The following is a 22,398-nucleotide window of genomic DNA, read 5'->3' as shown; positions in this document are numbered from 1 at the left end:
CTAGGGATTTGAACCAACAAACTGCCGACCTACTTCTGATCAACAAGCTCAGTGTCTTAGCCACTGAGCCACTGTGTCCCTCATAAATAAAATTAAAATTAAAAATAAAATTACTGTACTTTTATTTGCTGTCTTGAATTGCTTGAAATAAGATGAAGGCTTTGTAAACTATCGTTTATCAGCCACTGCCAGTTCCCTGAAGATAAAGAAAAACATACCTTGGTAGTATATTGGTTGCATTGTTTTTTAGCACATCAACATTGTTTTATAAATCCTTACAGGTTCAAATTCCAACTGAAATTTGTTTCAATTTCTTTTTTCCGCTGTATTTTTAAAAGACATTCCACAAATAAAATATCCATATAAAAACCACACTAGAATAGCAGGCATACGGGACATAAAAAAGCAACTGCTATTCTATATTTTTTCTGGAATTGCCATCATTCTATAACATCTCTAACTCGACTTCCACCTATTGACATTCTGACTTTCCTGTGGTGAATGAAGCTGAATATAGCAAACATGGCCACAGCATCAAGCTGACAGAAGGGGGAAAACATAAGTATATTTAACCACTCTGAACTACATCTTGTGACAGTAGAAAATAAAGCAATTTACATGATTGTAATTCTTGCTAAGTGAATAATACTATTTATTTGCTAAAGTTATAATCATCAACAAACAGACATGGTAACTCTACAACGTGACAAACATCACCTACCAATTATGGGATCTTTTCCAAAAGGCATTTTTGAAAGTGATAACTTTTCAATCAAAGTGCAGACTAGAAAACAAGAAGGGGGAGGGGGAGAAACAATCAAAGCCCCATTCATTGAATTAAATAGCATTCACAAACCTTTTTACATGGGGTGAGGGTTCATGAAGTCATACCGTTATTAGTACACAGTAAATAGCATTGTATGGCAAATTTGTCAGCAGGAGGAGATATAACAGGAAAAAAATACTGCTTCGGAGGCCGGGCAGGGGGAAATTGTATTCCTCATTGAAATTCTGATCCATCAATTTGATGGCCTCAAATATGCTGGGTAAATCACCCCAAAGGCAGCACAATGGCAAGTTTGACTATAGAATTGTAGGCCAGCAGATCTCCAAGGCATTAGTTGGGGAGGAATACTATTTTCCATTCATACCAAGAATTATTCATTGATGGCAAGGAAGAGTTCCTGCATACATAGAGTTCCTTTTTAATTGGAATCCCACCATATACTCCTGAACTTGCCCCTTAAAACAGTGTTCGGGGGAAGTAATTGATTTCGACATCAAACTGGCAAGAAAATTGGTTATTGCAACTATGTTATTTTCTGCTATGGATAGGAATATGAAAAAAGAAATCTGGGATTTGATCATGTTTTATTCTACATTTTCTGAATCATGAGTCAAGAAAAATATATTTTGGTAGAAGAATTTTAGATTAGGGAGAATGGCTGAGGTCTAGTTTAAGAAAAAGCTATTGAAATTAAAGAAAGGTTGGCAAAATATTCAGTGAATCAGAAGACTAGCCACGTTTATATTATATAATCTTAAAATGTAATATTTCTTTCCAAATTATAATTGTAAATAGAATACTCTATGTCAAGTAACATACCAGCTGGCCTCATTAGTTCTCCACCTAAACCTCTGGAAAAGAGAGAGAGAGAAAATACCAATTTAAGAAACAACATCACTGCCAGCATTTTGCACTGACATGACAGAAAATTGAAAATTGATACAGGAATCTAAATCTGCCTGTTTTGTCAAGATTCAATACATCAAAGCTTAATAAGAAAGATATGCATATACAGCAAATATCCCCAAATATTTCTTTGGTAACTTTACTCCTTTCTTTGCATGAGTAGTAAAACAAATCAGAATTTGAATCTTCACTGTTGCTTCCTATTAACTGCAATCTGTGGTTAAGAGCTTACAAATATGTCAAATGTAGGAGTTTTCAAACCCAGATCTTAATTCAGATGTATCCCAAACTAAGTTTGTATGTGAATAGCAGAAAGAGGAGAAGCTAACCCTGCTGCATAGAATGGAAATAGTTCTGCAAGCCATAATTTATTAAGCTAAAATTTGCATTCCAAAAAGTTATGTGATATGCAAATGTGGCTTTAGACTTATCCAACAGCCAAATTCAATTCTACCCTCATTTCATTGCATATTTATAAAAAGTCCTTTTAAAGTCAGTCTTCTGGCAACTCTCTTGGACTATTCTATGGAAAGCATTAGATGAAATCTGTGGTATTAAGTTGATCCCATAAGACTGCTATTGTATTATTTTTGAAAAGCATCTTTTACTTCCTTAACAAATTCAATTTTAAATTTTAAATTTTTATGTCATTATCTCTTGTTCCTATGTGAACTACCCAATTTTTTAAGTACAGTACTGTATTTCAACAACTACAAACCATGCAATATGCCAAAAGGGTTTTATTGCATTTGCATCCTCCTTTTCCTCTTACAAATATACGTTCAATGTATATACATAGTATCATGTTTCAGCGTCACACTTTTTCTTATCAGCAGTGATCCATTTTCAATACAATAGCAGAGTTGGAAGGGACTTGGAGGTCTTCTAGTCCAACCCCCTGCCTAGGCAGGAAACCTTATACCGTTTCAGACAAATGGCTATCCAGCATCTTCTTAAGGACTTCCAGTGTTGGGGCATTCACAACTTCTGGAGGCAAGCTGTTCCACTGATTAATTGAGATATTGGAACACATTTAAGCTGGGCAGAGAATCATATCACATTTGAAAATACCTATGACAGGGATGAAGAGAAGGATGCCATGTTAAGGCTCTGGCAATATGCTACACATTTTACTCCTGAATTAGAATAGAATAAGAGAGTTGGAAGTGACTTGGAGGACTTCTAGTCCAACTTCCTGCTTAGGCAGGAAACCTTACACCACTTCAGACAAATGGTTATTCAACATCTTCTTAAATACTTCCAGTGTTGGGGCATTCACAACTTCGAGAGGCAAGTTGTTCCACTGATTAATTGTTCTAACTGTCAGGAAATTTCTCCTTAGTTCTAAGTTGCTTCTCTCCTTGATTAGTTTCCACCCATTGCTTCTTGTTCTACCCTCAGGTGCTTTGGAGAATAGGTTGACTCCCTCTTCTTTGTGGCAACCCCTGAGAAATTGGAACACTGCTATCATGTCTCCCCTAGTCCTTCTTTTCATTAAACTAGGCATACCCAATTCCTGCAACTGTTCTTCATGTTTTAGCCTCCAGCCCCCTAATCATCTTGGTTGCTCTTCTCTGCACTCTTTCTAGAGTCTCCAGATCTTTTTTACATTGTGGTGACCAAAACTGGATGCACAGGTACAGTATATGTGGTACCTTGCTCCATAGTAGTGACTGTGAGAGGGATCTTGGAGTCCTAGTGGACAACCATTTAAATATGAGCCAGCCGTGTGCAGCAGCTGCCCAAAAAGCCAACACAGTTCTAGGCTGCATCAACAGAGGGATAGAATTAAGATTCCTTGTCAAAGGATTAGGGAAATAAAACACCACATTAATGTGTTCAGGTGAAGATAGAATTTTTTTTCTATCTTCACCTGAACACTTCACCTGAGTCACTTCAGAGAGCGAAATGGGCAGCATATAAATATAATAAAATAAAGTAAAACAAAAACAAAAAACAGAAATTGCTGGATCAATGCCAGCTCAAAGTGGGCCTTACCATCTCTCTGACAAATTACTGGAGCAGCCCAAGAAATTGGAGGAGGTCAAGTACATGAAGCAAAAATTACATGGTTTCAAGATTTCTATTTCTATAGTAATTGATAAAAATGTTCTAGGCCAGGAATTTGTGCTACATGCCTTATATTTCTGTGTTATGCTAAAATTTAAATCTTCATTTTTTTCTTTATAAATATAGGAATTATGTGCATCTTTCACTCCCATGTCAAGCTTATTTATGAAGCTATACAAACACATTTCTGTAAAAGCTTCCAGTGATATCTGCCAGAAACCTTATTATTTGTACCAGAGCAGCTTTCAACCCCTTGAGGTTCACCAGAACAAGAAACAAACTCTACTAGATTACTGGAACTATTGAGCTACAATACAGTATCTTGCAGACTCAAACTTCTAGTCATGTGTCTTTATTCATACACAGCTAGGAGGATACAGTAATTAAGTTCTTTTTTTTTTTTTTACATTTTGACTCTTTGAATTGACAAAAAGAAAGGCATAAGAGAGACCTACACCCTCAACCCTATGATTAGGAGGAAACCTGACAAGTAAGGTGACTTCTGGAAGTTAGTTGGTGGCAGCAGGAATTACCAAGCAGAAGATGGAATTCTAGTGTGAAGACATAGATGGCTCTGGGACAGGAAGTGGGCGAGCTTCCACAGGCTTTCACACTACAAGTATCTGAGTCCCCTGGACACTTAAAAGTTTTTCTTGAAAAAAATAATTACCATTTACTAATCCATTTGTCTCCTTCCTTCCTTCCTTCCTTCCTTCCTTCCTTCCTTCCTTCCTTCCTTCCAACCATCCATCCATCCACCCATTCAATCCATAAAGAAATGTTTATGTTTGTTCTAGTACCTATCTGTGACATTATGTAAGCTGCATAACCATAGTGGTTCAACAACAGCTAGTAAGAACATCAATAAGGATTTTAACCTGAATCTTTCTTTTTGTATATCTTACATTTTTTATCACTGGTTCTGAAATACCTTCGCTTAGGGTCCTTTCCCATACTAGTGGTAGTACATAAAACCAAAGTAAAGCTACTAAAAAATGTATAAGAGTGAGAAAATGCCAGCATCATTATAATTGTATTGTTTTTTTCTCTTCTTAAATTCAAAATTATTCAAAATGATGGACTTGCTGTCAGGAATTTCACTAATAACCAAACTAAATCAAGCAGAGTACACTTGCTGAAATACTGTAGCATTTATGCATTTTGAAATTCTGGAATTCAGTGCCTCAAGATGTAGATTTTTATTTTGCTTTAAAAGAGATCCAACAAATTTAGAGAATAAGGTATCAATAATTATTAGACATGGTAACTAAACGGTATCTCCAGAATCAGAGATAGCATGATTCTCAATTCCAATTACAAGAGAGCAATGGGACAAGGCTGCTGCTAGCTGGCTTTATGTACACGTTTGTAGGATTTGCATAAATATCTGGTTGGTGAATATATGAAACATAATCCTCGCATAGATAGATCTTTATTCTGATCCAGAGGGCTTCTTTTGCATTGTTAAATTCAACAAGACAGTAAATATTAAGGGAAAATAGAGCATAGAAAGATTATGTGGAGGTTGTAATTTTTGCAATAGATAAAAAAATGAAACAGACTAGTATTGCCCTAATAGAAACAAGGAAGTTACTTTTTAAAATCTTTGTATCTCATAACCTTATATCTAAGGAGTGCACTAACTGCCTTCATTCAATTTGGTAGCTATTCTCGACTCCTTCCGTAAGAAACTCAAGACCCACCTGTTCCAATTAGCTGGCCTAGCCCATCTATAGTTCTATTTTTATCCTCCTGGCAGTTATTTTTAATTTTTAATTATTTTTAATTTTGGGGTAGATTTTAGGGGTTGATTTTAACGTTGTTCTTAATTGTATTTTACTGTACAGTTTGTATATTGCCTCCTCTATCTATATCTATATGTATGTATGGTGTTTTTTACCCTGACTGTACACCGCCCCGAGTCCCTTTGGGGAGAGGGAGCGGTTTATAAATTTAAATAAAGTTAAAGTTAAAGTCTGAGAATGGTGTAACCAAGTTTGGAGATCTGAAATGCAATTTGTAAAACTACCTCTGTTCTCTCATGGGGAAAAAACAAATATCCAAATTTATTCTTCAACAAAGTGGGACAAATATTGCAATTAAATAGAAAACTGTAGGTGCAGGGTGTCAGACTCAATACACATCTGTGTACTGGGTCTTTATACATTGCATCTGATTTTAAAAGGAAAAGCAGTACTTTACTGCAACGCAGTTGCTTTGAAATAGAATTTAATTGCGTTTGCAGTGGGCATGCTCATCCCCATTTTCAGATTTCAGACGGAAAGCTCTTTACATAAATTGAATAGTATTTAATAGAAATTATGACCTGTTTATCAGTTTTGGTAATATATACAAAGGATTGCTTTGTTACTGTTTTCCAAATAATAAAACAGTCAGCAGCTAATTAATTCAACCTTAAACATGATCATTACACAGCAGTTCATGTGAACATTGAGGCAAAATCACGCTGTACAGCACATAGTAAAATAAGAGTATCTCTGTCACAAGGCTATACAAAATATTCTAAATTCATATCACTTTGAAGTCATTTACTTCAAGCTTGAAGCCATGGCTCATTTCAGACTTGAAATACCTCATTTCAAGGGTAAACCATTCAAATAAATGCAAGGTGGTTTCATTATTTGAGAAGCATTGTGAATCAAGCTAGGAATATTTTAAATCTGAATAATTTCAATTTCAATTTCAAGGTGTTTTGTATAGACCTTACTCTTTGCCTCCATGCTATTATGATTTCAGTGACTAAACTGTGATGTTCTCACTTTACACTAAAGGACAAAAATTCCCAGTTACTAAATGCAACATTCCTCTTCACTTCTTTTCCTATCACAGCTATTTTAAAGCTATTATACTTGGCAGCATGTTAGAACTCAGGATAAACTATATGGGACTGGAACTTTGTGGAGTTCCCAATTTAGAAGCTATATGACACCTGGCTATTTTACCTTGCGGAAACGGAATATAGCCTGAAATACACCATTCTGCATTGGCAGCAGGATTTTACTGAACTCAAGGCATACATTTACATTAACTCAACTAGTCAATCAAGTTCACTATTACTGGATTTTATTAAATATTACTTCAGTTTATCTCACAAATCATGTAATGGTCTTGGGCTCTACACGTTCCAAGGATAATGCTTTTTTTTAAATGATATATTGCTTTTGCCAGAGTCACTTATTAACATAGTAAACAGAAATCAAGCACAGGCTAATGTAATTATTTGCTCCTCTGGGAAAGCATTTCTTATTTCTGAAACAGAAATGCTCATTCCAGAAATCAGTAAATGCAGCCACAGAAATTTGATTGCTGATAACTTCTGACACATGTTTAATGTTATTGTGTTAAAATTCCAAGAAAATGCTTCTCAGATGGGAATCTTCATGGCACTGTACCTTTATTATATTCCATTAAACTGGTTTAACTTGTTTAGCAGTGCTGTTCTATTACCGTAAATGCAAAGAAGCTGCTTGTTATAAAATGATGAAAAGACTATTCTTTTATATACTATTCAAATGTATAAATGTATACATTTATATCTTGAAAATGTGTAAATACCTACAAGTCAATAATTCTGGAGTCACATTATTTTGAAGAGCACATTATTATTGTTAAAGGACTCAATATCAGTTACCGTATGAACCGACAAATGTAATTCTGCAAAACTATAACACAAATTTAAATGATCTATATAAATATGGAACAACTAATAACTCTTGTGTTACATATAATTCATATTTAAAATAGTTATTGCTCTCAGAAAAAGAAGAAACATTTGGGACAACCATGACCTCAAGCTGGGCAAACTAGTAAATTTCATCCAAGGCTAGCCCAATAACGTTGAAAAATTGCAGGGTGGATAAAAATAGATGTTTTTTTTAAAAAAATTAAATCAGATTTTTTTTTATTTTTGTCACATTTATTTTAATAAAATGCTTTTGAAGTAAAAATCTATCTAAATATATTTATTCAGCATGAAATGAAGCTTAGTTATGTAGCATGAGGCTGCATATTCTGTAATATTTTGGACTGTCGATGAGTCAACAGCGGGTCAGAGGAGGAGCTACTGCGGGACAGAGATGACAGTTGCTCTTTAAAAATTATGATTTAAATAGAGTTGATTTAAATCAAGCCTTTTTACTAGTGATTTAAATTATGATTTAAATCGTGATTTAAATTGACTTGATTTAAATCAAATCCACCCTGAAAAATTGTAACAGACTCTACTTGCTACTTTTGCAATTCTGCCAGACATTTCTTTTCTCTTTATCCTGAATACAAGCCGTATATATTTGGAGGCAACTTCAGAGTGCATCCCTTTTAAAGGAGACATGTTCTGCCTTTTGCACACCAAGTAAAGTGTTGCTGCCCAGAAAAGCACGCTTCCATACAGAATAATTTCTTAGTAGAAGTAACAAACTAGCAAATAAGACATAAGAAGCAGCAACCTAGATTAGATGGGGAAAAAAAACCAGCAAGCCGAATTTAGCATGTACATTGTACACTTATACAATCCATATTCTGTGCTGGGTAACAGTAGGTAAAAGGAAGAATGTTCTCTTGCTTGAGCAAGTACTAGAAGAAAACTGTGCCAACATGTTACAGACTGAGAACATCAGTTTAATTTCCCAACTATTTTAAACATCTTGGTAATTTCATGAATCAATGTTATGTGTTTCAGTGAATGCTGATAGTGTTGATTACATGTTATTTTTCTTCTTCTTGTCTAGGGTGACAAAATGTCTTGACCTGATAGTTGTCTACTTTTTAAACAGCTCGCACTATAAAGTCTATGCACATCCTTATAACACTTTTCCACATACTTCACAGAATAGGTATGCAACATACTGTAGATGGACTTCTAAGATGAGCCTGCTCCATTCCTGATTAAAAAACAAATCTTCTCTATCATATTCATGCAGAATCAACATAAGAGTAGGAATTTAAACACAAAACCTATGCATTCTTACACCAAAGGGATTACACATTTCAGAAACATGTTTATTTATTCCTCAAGAGTTCATTCTAAAAAATGCAACAGTCCATTTGACTGTCTAATTATCTTACCTATATAACTGACGATGACGAAGCTGTAAAAGAATGAATAGATTTTACATTAAGAATTTTCATTCCCCCCTTCCCCCCAGTGTTTTTCAAACTGTGGTTCATGTGTTGATTTGGAGAAGAAGGTAAAAAAAATGCATTCCTGAATGAATTTAATAATAACTCTTTCCTTCCACCTAAGAATCTTTTCTCTTTCTCTGGGCCATGGCAAAAGAAGAGAGACAAATTATCAGTTTAATAATGATAGTATAGTAAATGTAGCATGGCTTCCAATTAAGTCCATTGCTTTAGACATTGCTTTTATTATTGAAATAAACAGAAATATTCTTTTTTTCTATTTAAAAGATACATCTGCCAAAATAGCTTTTCAGTGGATATAATATATACCTACCTCCAGATGAATTTGCTTAAGTCCTTCCAAAGTTTTTTCATCCAAATAAAATGAAATATGTCTACAAGATTTAAAAGTGCTTCAAATCAATACAGTATTATTTGACATTAAATAGTCATAACATTTCCCTTCTCTAAGTTGCTATTTAATTCTTAATTAAATGTAAACATTGTGAAATTTCTGTGGCTATTAATACAGGTAGTCCTCGTTTTATCACCACAATTGAGCCCAAAATTTCAGTTGTTAAGTGAGACATTTGTTAAGTGAATTTTGCCCCATTTTATGACCTATCTTTCCATAGTTGTTAAGTGTTCACTGCAGTTGATAAGTTAGTAACCCAGTTGTTAAGTGAATCTGGCTTCTCCATTGACTTTCCTTGTCAGAAAGTCGCAAAGGTGATCACATGACTTAGGACTCAACAACTAGTGCTGTGAACTAGTTGCCAAGCATTTGAATTTTGATCACTTGATCATGGGGATGCTGCAAAGGTTGTAACTGTGAAAAATGATTATGAGTCACATTTTTCAATGCTGCAACTTTGAAGGGTCACTAAACCAATTGTTATAAGTCAAGGACTACCTGTATCATCAATATCTTTTTTTACCATAAAACGTTAGATTTTCTTCTTCAGTATTTTTAATTTTAATTGCTATGACAACAGCCATATTTTCTGTTAATTTATTCTAACATTATTGCTTGATAGTTTCATGTTTGATACCTTTCTAACACTTATATATAAGACAAGTGTTCACACTCAAATACAAAGAGGGGGGAGGGAGAGAGAGAGGGAGAAGGAGAGAGAGAGAGAGAGAGAGAGAGAGAGGGAGAGAGGCAGGCAACCCCCCTACCCCCCCCAAAAAAAAAACATTACATAGGTAGATTTCGAAAATCTGATCACAAAATCTTTGCAATGACAAATGTAGATAAATCAGAACATAAAGCCAAGGATTTTTTGTTTGCTATATGCTTTGGGGAATCAATCTTCATTCCCAATGACTGGAGTATTGTGGTCCCCAAAGTTTTCTTGGCAAGCTTTTGGTAAGTGATTTTCTTTTGATTTCTCCCTAGGGCTGACACAGAGTTAAATGGCCCATGGTTGGCTTCAATTCCCAAAGTGGGACTTGAATTCATAGTCTCCTTGAATGTAGCCCGGAGTCCTTAGTCACTGTACAAAACTAGTTCTCTAATAATTTTACACTCTATATAAGGCAAATAACCCACCATGTTTCTCAATGGAATAGAGGTGGGGGGGCATCTTCATTCAATACGCAATGAAGAATGGAAGGCCAACAGATTAAACTAAATGAAGCACGATTTCAAGCGAGTTGCTGCCCCTTTCAAAATCTCTTTCTATTCTGAAATATGAATTTCTTCCATCTAGCCTCATATTCCTTTCAATGCAAAAAACTATCCACCTAGCCTTACCTAGGTGAAAAAAATAGGTTTTATACTAAAGCAATCCATAATTCTAATTCTTTAAGTTTTAAATAATTCACCAAAAATTTCACAAGTGATTAAATGTTTTCTAGTAACTACTATAAAGTAGAGGAAAATGCAGATAACGGTTTGCAGTTTATATCCATCAATTTATTAGAATATCTAAACCTTGGTCCCTTTATAATAACTGATAAGAAGAAATCTCCATAGTTTTTCACTATGAGTAGTGAAGTCAGAAGTAAAGAAAAAGAATTGAACTATGCTGGCATATACTCAAAGTACACTAAACATATACTGGTACTTCAAATTAATAATACTTTTTTTTGTATCTGATGAATGTAAACTCTTAGATAAAAGATCACATTTAATAACAGGAAATGAGAAATAATAATTCAAAATAATTTTAAGAAACCAAGTGCACTCAGTATTACATTGCACCTAATGGGGGAAAATAATAAGATAATTTAAACACTGTTATATGACAATTTTTTAAGGGACGCAGTGGCTCAGTGGCTAAGACACTGAGCTTGTTGATCAGAAAGGTTGTCAGTTTGGTGAAACCCTAGTGCCGAGTAACTGAGTGAGCTCCCGTTACTTGTCCCAGCTTCTGCCAACCTGGCAGTTCAAAAGCACGTAAAAAATGCAAGTAGAAAAATAGGAACTATCTTTGGTGGGAAGATAATAGTGTTCTGTGCGCTTTCGGCATTTAGTCATGCTGGCCACATGGCCATGGAGACATCTTCGGATAGCGCTGGTTCATCAGCTTTGAAACGGAGATGAGCACCGCCCCATAGAGTCGGGAACGACTAGTACATATGTCCGAGGGGAACCTTTACCTTTACCTTATATGACAATTTTAGTGACCCCTTTTCTGATCTACAAAGGTAAACTACAAAAAACTAATGGATGATACCAACAGTAAAATAAATTCCTGATAATAGGAAGTAATAAACAGTAATCAAACAATCAGAATGAGTTACAGTTGAGCTGTAGGTTTAAATTTTATTTATATAGGCGCTAGAAAAATATGAATTACTATATGATACTTAGAAAATTCTACTTTATGCAACTATCATTTTATATGGTGAAATGGGTTAGGGATAAAAGGATATCTAAATAAACAGCATTGTTCTTGTTACCTCTTCTTTTCTTCTGCTAAAAGACTCAACGCATGGGTGATCTCAGCACATGCTAAAATTGCTCCATGACGAGTATGGAGATCTATACCAACTGCTAAAGGCAGCAGCTTTGGTAAAACTGTAAGACACATAATACGAAAAATGGTAAGTTAAATCATTACACAACAATCTCTTCTATACAGAGTATTTTCTAGCAGAACACATTTTCTTATGGTAGATTAGAAAATAGAAGACTAATGGGGTTTTCAAAAGGGCAAAGAAGCCTCAAAGACTACGAACGTAAGAATGTAAGTTCCAAAGGTGCCTTCTTCAAAAGGCAACTGGACTTTGGTTTTCCTTGAAGATGCTTCACTTCTCATTCGAGAAGCTTCTTCAGTCCACCATTCAGTCAGAACTGAAGAAGCTTCTTGGATGAGAAGTGATGCATCTTAAAGGAAAACAAAAGTCCAGTTGCCTTTTGAAAAAAGCCCGTTTGGGACAACCATGATCTAGATGACCAAGAATCTCTGTAGACATAAGAATGTAAGATAAGCCTTCAGGATTAGGAAAGGTTCTTTTGTAGCATTTTGTGCATTTAGGAAACTTGCAACAATGGACAAAATGCCAAGAGCTATCTCCCACCAATACAGCAACATCAAGACTAATATCATTTGATTGCCTGAATTCCGTCAGACTGCTTTTAAACCCATCTAAGTTGTTAACTATCATCATATCGGGTGAAATCATATTCCACAATATTCCTTGTTATTTCAATAAGTTTCAATTGATGACTCCAAATTCCAACAGGCTAAATGGAAAGGGGTAATTCAAACTTCTCTATGCATCTTTATTTTAAGCAACACCCCCTCCCCAAAAATACCAAGTACCATAGTCTTTGCTTCATTCCTTATATTCATTTTAGTTATTATTTTCTGCATCATGTCTATGCTATGTTATCGTCTTTTAAGCTCAATGATTAGAACTGTTCACAGTGTTTCAGATGTTACCCCATCCCAAATTTATAAAAGGGGGGTACAATATTAGCAGTTTTTTAAAATTATCTTTCTAGTAATTCCTAGCATGGGACTAATTCCTTTTATAGCAGCCTCCATGTGGACTGATATTTTTAAAAAGCAATCTAATCCCTAAGTGTAAGATTAGGGCAAAAGTAACATGCATCTATGTCCGCTTTGTGCTTGCTGCATGAAACTTACATTTCTATTCGAAGTACAAAAACCTGTTAAAATAATAGCCATCACATTCTTTGTTGCTGAATTCTATTCATAAGTGTTAATTAATTTAAAATACATAGCAAGGTGTTACAGAAAATAATAAGCATATTAAAGACGACCAGAAAGTCTGTCACGTGTTAAACAAAAGAAGGGTTGGAACAATTCTCAGCATTTACACAGTATAACCATCTCTCTAATATTAGTTGGAATAAATCATACAAATTTTATGTTTAAAACTATGGCTTTGCATATTTATAAATTTTATCAATAACACATACACACACACACACTGTATATAGTTAAATAAGTATTTTGATCAAGGTGCTTATATAGTTTGTAAGTGTGCAATATAATATTAAGTGTTGATTTCTTATTACACTCATTCTAGGCCCCTTTGAATGCAGGAGAGTTTGTACTCACCTTCCCTGGTTATATATTCAGGAGCCCATGGAGTGAGATTATGCAGAGCTTTGGCTGAAAGCTCTCGAATAACACTAAAATTTAGGAAGAAAGAGAAGAACCAATATATATGTAATTTATTTTGCATATTTCTATGCCACTCACTCATATACAAGTACATAAAAATACAAATGTGGAAACAGAATGTTAGTTAGAAAAAACTCATTAAATACAACTAGTGTTGGCTTCCAAAGTTTCTTATCAATGAAGCTGAAGCTGCTAAAATAGAGATCCACTAATTTTTTCATAGAAGCTATGGTCTGTAACATTGCTACTTGCTTTCTTTTCTGGCATAGTTATTTCAGAAACCAAAAAAACCCTCAGACTGTCCAGTTCACTGTGTTCCAGGAAGAAAAGCAGAATGAACCAAGTGTTCATTTTTGGAGTGGTGAGCACATTTGAAATGTGGACTCTATATGTACTTTCATAATACTGTTGTCACTCATTTATCAGAGAGTAAGCTAGTGTTCACTTTGTGTCATCCTTTCTATTTCTTCCTCCTCTAGTTATCTGACTGCATTTGCTTAGTGGTTAAGCACAAGGCTGGATATTAGAAGATTGAATTCTAGCCCTGCCTGAGGCCCAAAGCCAGCTGGGTGATTTGGGCCAGTGACTCTTTGTTGACCCTAAGAAGGAGACAATGGCAAACTATTTCCAAAATGCCTTCCAAGAAGACTGCAGAGATTAATCCAAGCTACCCCCAGGAATCAATAAGGATGCATAGGAACTAAAATAAAAATGAAATAATAGTGAGCATATCAGCTAAGGGCTCACCATTATTAATTCAATCTCAAAAAGGAAAATATTGGCATTAATTCATTTCATTATCAAAATTGATTTGAATGTCATCATAATCTTCAGAAATGAGTGAACTAGTGTTAGCAATTTGTAGAAAAGTGAATTTCCAGATCAAAGAAAAATAAAACCAATACATCACTAACACATTTTAGAAAAAGGTTGTTTTTTATGATCAGATTATTACAAACTAGCACTAGTAAACATACCTATCCCAGTGGTTGATCTTCATGCTAATCAGATGATCGATCATTGGCTGTGTATACTCAGGAAACCTAGCAACATATACACTGAGGAGATTGAAGAAATACATAAAAAACACAGGAAGATTACTCGAAATTTGTTCCATGTAATGTTGGGGCCATATTCCTATCTACAGAAAAGAAATTGTTTTCCTAATAGTTCTGTCAAAGATTTCTATACCATCAATTTTAAAAGAAATCTTTTTTTTCTATATTTTTTTACTAGAATAATAAAAGTCCATATGATGCAGCATTTGCTTCATACACTGAACTCTGGAAACTCACAAGCATCGATCTGGAGGGTAATAGTCATCTACTTGCACTTCCAATATTCACAAGAGAATATACTGCTGTCACAATAAGACACAGTAAGACACACATTCATCTCTATAATTAAATCAATTATATCTACTAGGTCAAATAGAGAGGTTAGGCAGCCATATTTTTCACAAGAGTGTCCTCTCTAAACAATTTTGTTGAATTCTACTATAGATTATAACAACAATTTTCAAAATAATAGAAAACAGAACATTTTGTAACCACATACTGCAGATTACAAATTCATATTTTCTGAAAACGCAGTGATGTATCTCAATTGCAAATTAATTAGCTAAATGCCATGTAGTAGCAGTTGGATAATTTCTCTTCTATTAACAAAATCCCGGACACAGCTTCAAGAACTTGCAGGGTTCAAGAACTTGCAGGATTTCAAGTTGTAGGATTTTAAGGTATGAAACACTGTCTAGGAAGTATTAAATATTTAGGAGCAATTATTATGAGCATTCAAATCCAGTTTAAAATGCATAATTGTGAGGTTATAAATTATTACAATATCTTTTCTTTATTGTTATTCATTAGAATTGCAGCAGTTAAAACAGACTTGCTTCTAAAATCGTTAAAACAGCCACTTTGGAATATCAGAATGCAAAGGTCCCAAATTTTTCTATTCCCTCAAAGGACTGAATTGAGAAGGACTGGGAGAGAACAGAGTAAAAAAAAAAAAGCCAAGACATTCCTCAATAAATTTTTTTTTAAAAACCCTATCACTAAGATAGATCCTTTCATGTGCATCATTTAAAAAGCAATTCTAAAATAATTCGTCATTTCTTCAGAAAGGCAACCCTGTAAGTCAATATTCCCTAAGAATCATGAGGGTTACCATCAAATCTTTGACCATCACCTTTCTCAGAGGATGAAACTTTTGTCTTTCAGGTAATAAGAGACCCATAATTATCATCATTCTTAACCAGCTGTTTAAAAAAAACTGGAAAGAACTGTCTCCACCCCACTGGCATTGCCTTGTTATTCTTGAGCCATGGAAAGAAGAGTTGAGAAACTGGCTGTGTGTAGGAAGAAGGTGTAGGAAAGAAGGGTGGAGTACCATGGAGATGTGTTAATCCTTATAGATTAAAGGATCAGAAATATTATAACTTAGAACCTATGTAGTAACAGAAATAAGAAAGCACACTTCAACTTTTCAATATACGAAGATACTTTCTCCCTAAAGTAGGAGTTCATATTCTGCCCCACAAAGCCAGGAGGTCAGACTAAATTTATGAAGAATTGTGTCACCTAGACAAAACAGAGAGATTTTCTTTCCTGAACGCCTTCTTTCTTGGGCACGGGCCTTCCCACCAAAAAGATGCTTTTAAATCTTTGACCGGTACCTTTCACGTTCCCATTAGTTCACTCACATGAACCAGTGGCTACTTGGATTTTGTTTCAAGTTGAAACAAACTGAGAATTCAAACTGATGATCAGGATACATTTTGGTTTTGGGCTGACTGGATTGGTAAGAGTATAAGGCTACATTGTTTCAGAGTATATTAGAGTTTTGAATGTCTTCCCTAAGTCAGAAATATTACTGTATTCCCCCCCCCGCCCCCCAAAAAATTAAACTAACTGTGGAAACAGTTAAAACTAAGAGCTGCATGCTATCTTAACCCAATATAAAAAGTGAGGAAAGCTAGATAAGGACAGATACTCACAATGAATCTTACAGGCAGATCTGAGCTCTGTCAGAATACCTTAAGGATCTTAAGGACAGAACTGTGTGGAAGGCTGTTCTGTGAAGCGCCATATAAACTACAGCTCTCCAAGCGCTGCATCTCCTTAGAAATGCAGACAGATATTCCAAGGGTTTCCACATGATGTCTGAGCATGTAAGGTACATGTGCACAAATAACACTTCTATTATTAATGCTGCCAAAACAAAGTGTTGCTTTGAGAAGTGAGTTTTAAAGGACATGTTGGTGTCTTAAGACTAAATGGATCCTCAGGTTTTGGTTATCACAAATTTCTGTTAACCAGAGGGAAGGACAAGAAACAATGGTTGAAAACTAAAGAGAAAAGCAACCTGAAATTAAGGAGAAACTTCCTAACAGTGAGGACAATTAACTAGTGGAACAGTTTGCCTTCAGAAATTGTGGGCACTCCATCATTGCAGGTTTTTAAGAAAAGACTAGACAGTCACTTATCTGAAATGGCATAGGTTCTCCTGCTTCATTAGGGGGCTGGACTAGAAGACCACTAAGGTCCCTTCCAGTTCTATTCTATTCCATTCCATTCCATAGATAACCTTATCATCTCACTACCATCAAATCCTAATTCCTAGTCTTTGTTCTAAATCAAATTCTGTGAGCTCTGAAATTTCTTGTAATTAGATTGTTCTAAGAAAAATAAAAATGTCAGCATATCATAGTTCATTCAACAAAGAATATTGTAGAACCATGCTGATTTTCTCCCAGTATTATTAATATAATTACAGATAGAAGTATGAAAATGAATTTAAAAAACAGTAGTGTCATGTTTCTTCTTTGCTTTAAATTTATAGTATTTTTACCTTATATTGAGAAAACAATTAGCTCTGTTACCAACAGCAAAATAATCAGCTGTAGTCACAATGTCAATTCCATGTGGAAAAGTTCCCTATGAAAGTTAGGAGAGAAAAATAGAAATATTTATATTCATATTCTGCTTTACAAATTCAATCACAGAATGAAAATGATGATAGTAATTGTTGCAACTTAATTTCCAAAAATTACTGGTTGATAGAAGACAAGTATTAAAATTGCTAAGACAAAATGCTGAAGCATATTCAGTATTCTTCAACTGCTTGGGTATAAATAAAAGGGCAGCCAAAATGGCAGTTGTAAAACAGGACAATGAGTATAGGTATAAGCACGGTCTAGCTCAGTTCTCAGTAATTCTTACTAAAATCTCAATAAATCAGAAGGCATTTTAATGAATACGCTTAAGCTAAACTTAAACAGAACATAGGGTGATTCTGGGTCAAACCTCCCCATATCCCACTTTCTCCTACATTTTCCTGAGAAAATTTTGAACAAAAATATTAATATTTATATTTCCACAAACTACAATATAACCTACTACACTTTATCAAGTTCCAGACCAGATAAAATGAGTATTTGCACTCATTGAGAGTAAGTCCCCTTCAACCCTCATAACAAGACCAGGGAAAGGAAGGGGTAAAAGCACCAGTAAAATGTATGAATTCAGGTAGAAAGGACTGGCTATATCCCTTTATTGATTTTACATAGAATTTAGAAATACTTGAAAACAATTATGAACTTTTTTATAAATCTCTGCAGTCCCTGAAGAGCACTATCTAAAAAAAATATTGCTGATCCATTCATTTATTCACAATGCTTACAAACTGTTTCAATTAAAGCCATCTGTGTGGCATATAATTCCACATCTCTATAAATTCATATTAAAAGCAAAATTATACAGATCAATATAAATATTAACCATAAGACAAATGAATATAGAAAAAATGGGTGTTGGTAGGCTCATTTTCTGGTAGAGTAGAGACAGCACCCAGACTGGGTATGCTCCGTCTATTAACCAATCGGACTGAGTCTACACTTATGATGTCATTGGGCCCTTGTGGCTCCTCCCCAGTTTCAGGTGAAGGAAAACTGGAGACTCAAGTGAGAATTGTGAGCAAAAATTGAAAGTCCATAGTCACTGTATCTCTCTCTCTCTCCTCCGCACAAAGAATCCCCTCGCGTGACCCATACCAGGGTGGGGCTGGCTGCTGTCTCTACTCTACCAGAAAATGAGCGCATCAGGTAAGGACCAATGCCCATTTTCCTGTTATCATAGAGACAGCAGCCAGACTGGGGCGTACCAAAGACTGGGCTGTCCGCTAGGGTGGGAAATTGTAAAAAGAGGTCCGTTAGGGCACAAGCACTTGTTGCAGCACCCTGTGCCCAAAGTCCGCGTCAGCTGACGCATACTTGTCCAACTTGTAATGACGTATGAAGACTGTGGGAGATGCCCAGGTGGCCGCCTGGCAGACTTCTTCCAAGGTGGCTTGAGTGAACCAAGCCGCAAATGTCGCAGCACTGCGTGTAGAGTGAGATGTAATGTTTGCAGGGACCTGTATGGATTGAAGTTCATAAGTCAGTTTAATACAGGCTCTTATCCAGTGCCCCAGACTAGACAATGAAGCCTTGGTACTCAAGGAGGCCTGGCGAAAGGCGATGAAGACAGCTTCCGAGTGGCGGAATGTGGCGGTGCGGTCGATGTAGATCTTGAGGGCACGACGTGCGTCAAGAGTGTGCCAGTTGTGCTCCCTCTCATGACGGGGAGACGGAGAGAAATCAGGTAAGGTCAACTCCTGACCTCTGTGGAAACAGCTATTGACCTTCGGTATGAATGTCAGGTCCAGTCTTAAGACAACTCGGTCTGGATGGAACACGCACAAGTCATGCCTAACTGAAAGAGCAGCCAAATCAGGAATACGTCTGGCTGAGGTTACAGCCACCAAAAACAGCGTTTTAAAGGACAACAGTTTCAAAGAAATGGCTCTCATAGGTTCAAAGGGCACGGAAGTCAAAGCCTCTAGGACACGAAGTAAGTCCCAAGTCGGATCTCTATCTATGGCAGGGGGACGCAGGTTGGATGCTCCACGGAGGAATCTCCAGATCAAGGGGTGAGAAGGTAGATGTTTGGATGCCAGGCCGTCCAGAACAGAGGCCAGAGCAGCCACCTGTTGGAGTAGCATGTTAGGGGTAAGTCCCTGATCAAGCCCCCTCTGTAGGAAGTCCAATATCTGCAGAATGGATGCCCTAAGTGGGTCAACCGTCTCGTTGGAACACCACAGAGCAAAAGTCCGCCACGTGGCGTCATAAATGTGGTTAGTAGAGCTTCTGCGTGATGCCTAAATGGTAGCAATGACGTTGAAGAAGATGTTATCGGCTGTTAAGGCTTGCCACTCAATCGCCATGTGATTAATTGCAGCCACCGGGGGTCAGGATGACAAACTGACCCTTGGTGTAGAGACAGGAGAGCCGTGGGATGTGCCATGGGGTGGAGATTGACAGAGTCACTAGGTCGGCATACCAAGGCCGGTGTGGCCAATTCGGCACTAGCAGCAACAGTTCTGCCTCCTGCTCCAGCATTTTTGAATTACCCTCTGAATGAGGGGAAGGGGAGGAAATGCGTACAGGGCCACTGGCATCTGAGAGCGTCTACTCCTTCTGCCATGGGGTCCATGAACCTCGAGTAATACCTGGGTACCTGGTTGTTGTCTGCTGTTGCGAACAGGTCTAGGACTGGGAGGCCAAACCGCAGTGTCAGGTGATGGAAGAGGTTCGGATGGATTTAGCATCTTCCTGACAAGTTCCTCCAGATTGAGAATGCAGTCGTTGGATAGGAACAACCTCTCCGCCACGGTGTCTATCGAGACTCCGAGGTGCAGAAGGCGAGTGCTGGAAACGAGATGTCTCTTTTTGAGATTCACCCCGAACCCGTGATTCCGCAAGGTGTGAATGGTGAGGGCGAGATCTCTTTCTGCCTGAACCAGAGACCTGGACGACAAGAGGATGTCATCCAGGTAACAGAGAATCCGAACTGAGGATGACCTGATGTGGGCGGCCAGTGCTGCCAGTAGTTTTGTGAATACCCTGGGAGCAGAGGATAGACCGAACAGAAGAGCTCGGTACTGGAAGTGTCTCCCCCCATAGGAGAAGCGGAGATATTTTTGGTGGTCTATGAAGATAAGCTTCGGTCAAGTCTACCGACATGAGGAAGTTGCCTTTCCTGACTGCTTGGAGGATGGTGTGCAGAGAATGCATTTTGAACCTCCGATAGACAAAGTGGCGGTTCAATGTTTTTAGATCTAAAATTGCTCTCCATCCTCTGGAATTCTTCGGTACCACAAACAGGTGGAAATAAAAAGCCTGCCCTTCCTGAGGGAGAGGAACTGGTTGGATGGACCGGATCTCCAACAGGTGCTGAATGGCCTGTTCCATCAGTGCCCTCTTGCGAGGACATAGAGAAACCGGGCATGGCACGAAGTGTTCCTGGGGGATGGAGAGGAATTCTAGTATGAGACCAAATTTGACAGTTTTGAGTACCCAATTGTCTGTTGTGGTCTCCTCCCAGCAGTGGGCAAAGAACACCAGGCAGCCTCCGATCGGAAGAGAGTCCAGATAGTCATTTCCTACGTGAAAAATGGTGGTTGCCTCCTCCACAGTAAGATTTCTTGGAGGGGAAACGTTGTGTGTTTCTATTGGACCTGTCCTGGTGAGATCCCTGTCTGGGAGTGTACGATTGGCGTTGAGGATGGGGGAAGGAAGGTCCCCTGTCCGCTGGTTGAAAGGGCGACCTCCTATAGAAGGAAGCGGTCCGACTGTCCTGTTTCTTGTAGATGGATGAAAGGACCTTCCGCTTGTCTTTATACTCCGTGAGGTACAGGTCTAAGGGAGTATCAAATAATTGGGTACCACTGAATGGGGAGGCTGCCAGGCGCCACTTGGTATGGACATCCGCCTGCCATGGCTTGAGCCAAAGCAGATGCCTGGCCGTGACCGAAGAGGCCATGGCTTTAGAAGCGAATCTAGCAGCATTAAGAGAAGAATCAACCACAAAGTCAACCGCTGCCCTGATTTTGTTGAGATCCCTATGTGATCTAGTGTCAGTAGGAGTGATGCGCTCCTGAAACTGTTCAATCCAAACCAGGGCCGCCCTGGAGAAAAAGGAAGTGGCCATAGAGGCCCTAACAGCCCAGGCCCCAGCCTGATAGTTTTGAACTAAGGTTTGATCTGACCTTTGTAGAATAAAGGATTATTTAAAGAAGCAATTTAAAGGAACAACAATTTTTTTTGAAAAATTCACCAAAGATATAATTAAATAATTTGGAGGATAGATCAATTCTCACAGCCAGTCCAGGTTGGACTGAGTCTGAAACTGGGAAAGGAGCTACAAGGCCCTGATGACATCATAAGTATAGACTCAGTCCGATTGGTTAATGGACGAAGCATACCCAGTCTGGCGGCTGTCTCTACAATAACAGGAAAATGTAAAGTACTGTATATAAAAACCAGAACTATCCAGGAAGGTAAATAAAAATACACACTGAGGTGCAAATTTTAAGAAAATCATAGCCAAAAATTAAAATAACAATTTTACAGTATGAAACACATAAAGAAAACAAATTCTATTTTATAATCAACCAAACACACCATTAGAATAAATATTCAGGTAATAACTTGGTAAACAAACAATGTGAATATCAGAAACTAAGGGAAAAAGTTGTCCCAAACCAAGAATTAAGAAGGCATATTTAATTTTATGTGCTCCTCCTTATTACAAATTATACATTGCCTCTAGAAAAGCTAGTCCTTGACTTACAAAATTGAACCCAACATTTCTATTTTTAAGTGAGACATTTGTGAGTTTTGTCCCATTTTATGACATTTCTTGCCACAGTTGTTATGTGAATCACTGCAGTTGTTAAATGAATTTGGCTTTCCCATTGAGTTTGCTTGTCAGAAGTCACAAAAGGGGATTAAATGATCCCGGGACTCTGCAATCATTATAAATTTGAACCAATTGTCAAGAGGCTGAA

General features: G+C 37.0%; 1 protein-coding gene across 3 annotated transcripts in view; it reads right to left on the bottom strand.

Annotated features, from left to right (window-relative positions):
* Window positions 1–22,398, bottom strand: part of TBCD (tubulin folding cofactor D) — a 177,794-nt gene that overhangs the window by 41,895 nt on the left and 113,501 nt on the right. For all 3 annotated transcript variants that reach the window (XM_081935046.1, XM_081935048.1, XM_081935047.1), the window contains exons 18-26: window positions 17,362–17,447; window positions 14,487–14,567; window positions 13,444–13,517; window positions 11,813–11,930; window positions 9,237–9,297; window positions 8,849–8,871; window positions 1,607–1,638; window positions 722–784; window positions 120–196 (exon numbers count right to left, since the gene is read on the bottom strand). In XM_081935046.1, coding sequence (XP_081791172.1) covers window positions 120–196; window positions 722–784; window positions 1,607–1,638; window positions 8,849–8,871; window positions 9,237–9,297; window positions 11,813–11,930; window positions 13,444–13,517; window positions 14,487–14,567; window positions 17,362–17,447 — 615 coding nt within the window. The remainder of the gene's footprint in view (window positions 1–119; window positions 197–721; window positions 785–1,606; window positions 1,639–8,848; window positions 8,872–9,236; window positions 9,298–11,812; window positions 11,931–13,443; window positions 13,518–14,486; window positions 14,568–17,361; window positions 17,448–22,398) is intronic.

This window comes from Natrix helvetica, assembly GCF_964273705.1.
Source record: "Natrix helvetica genome assembly, chromosome: 1".
NCBI classification, from domain to species: domain Eukaryota; kingdom Metazoa; phylum Chordata; class Lepidosauria; order Squamata; family Natricidae; genus Natrix; species Natrix helvetica.
Note: the sequence above shows the minus strand (reverse complement) of the source record. Positions and strands in the feature narration are given on the sequence as shown.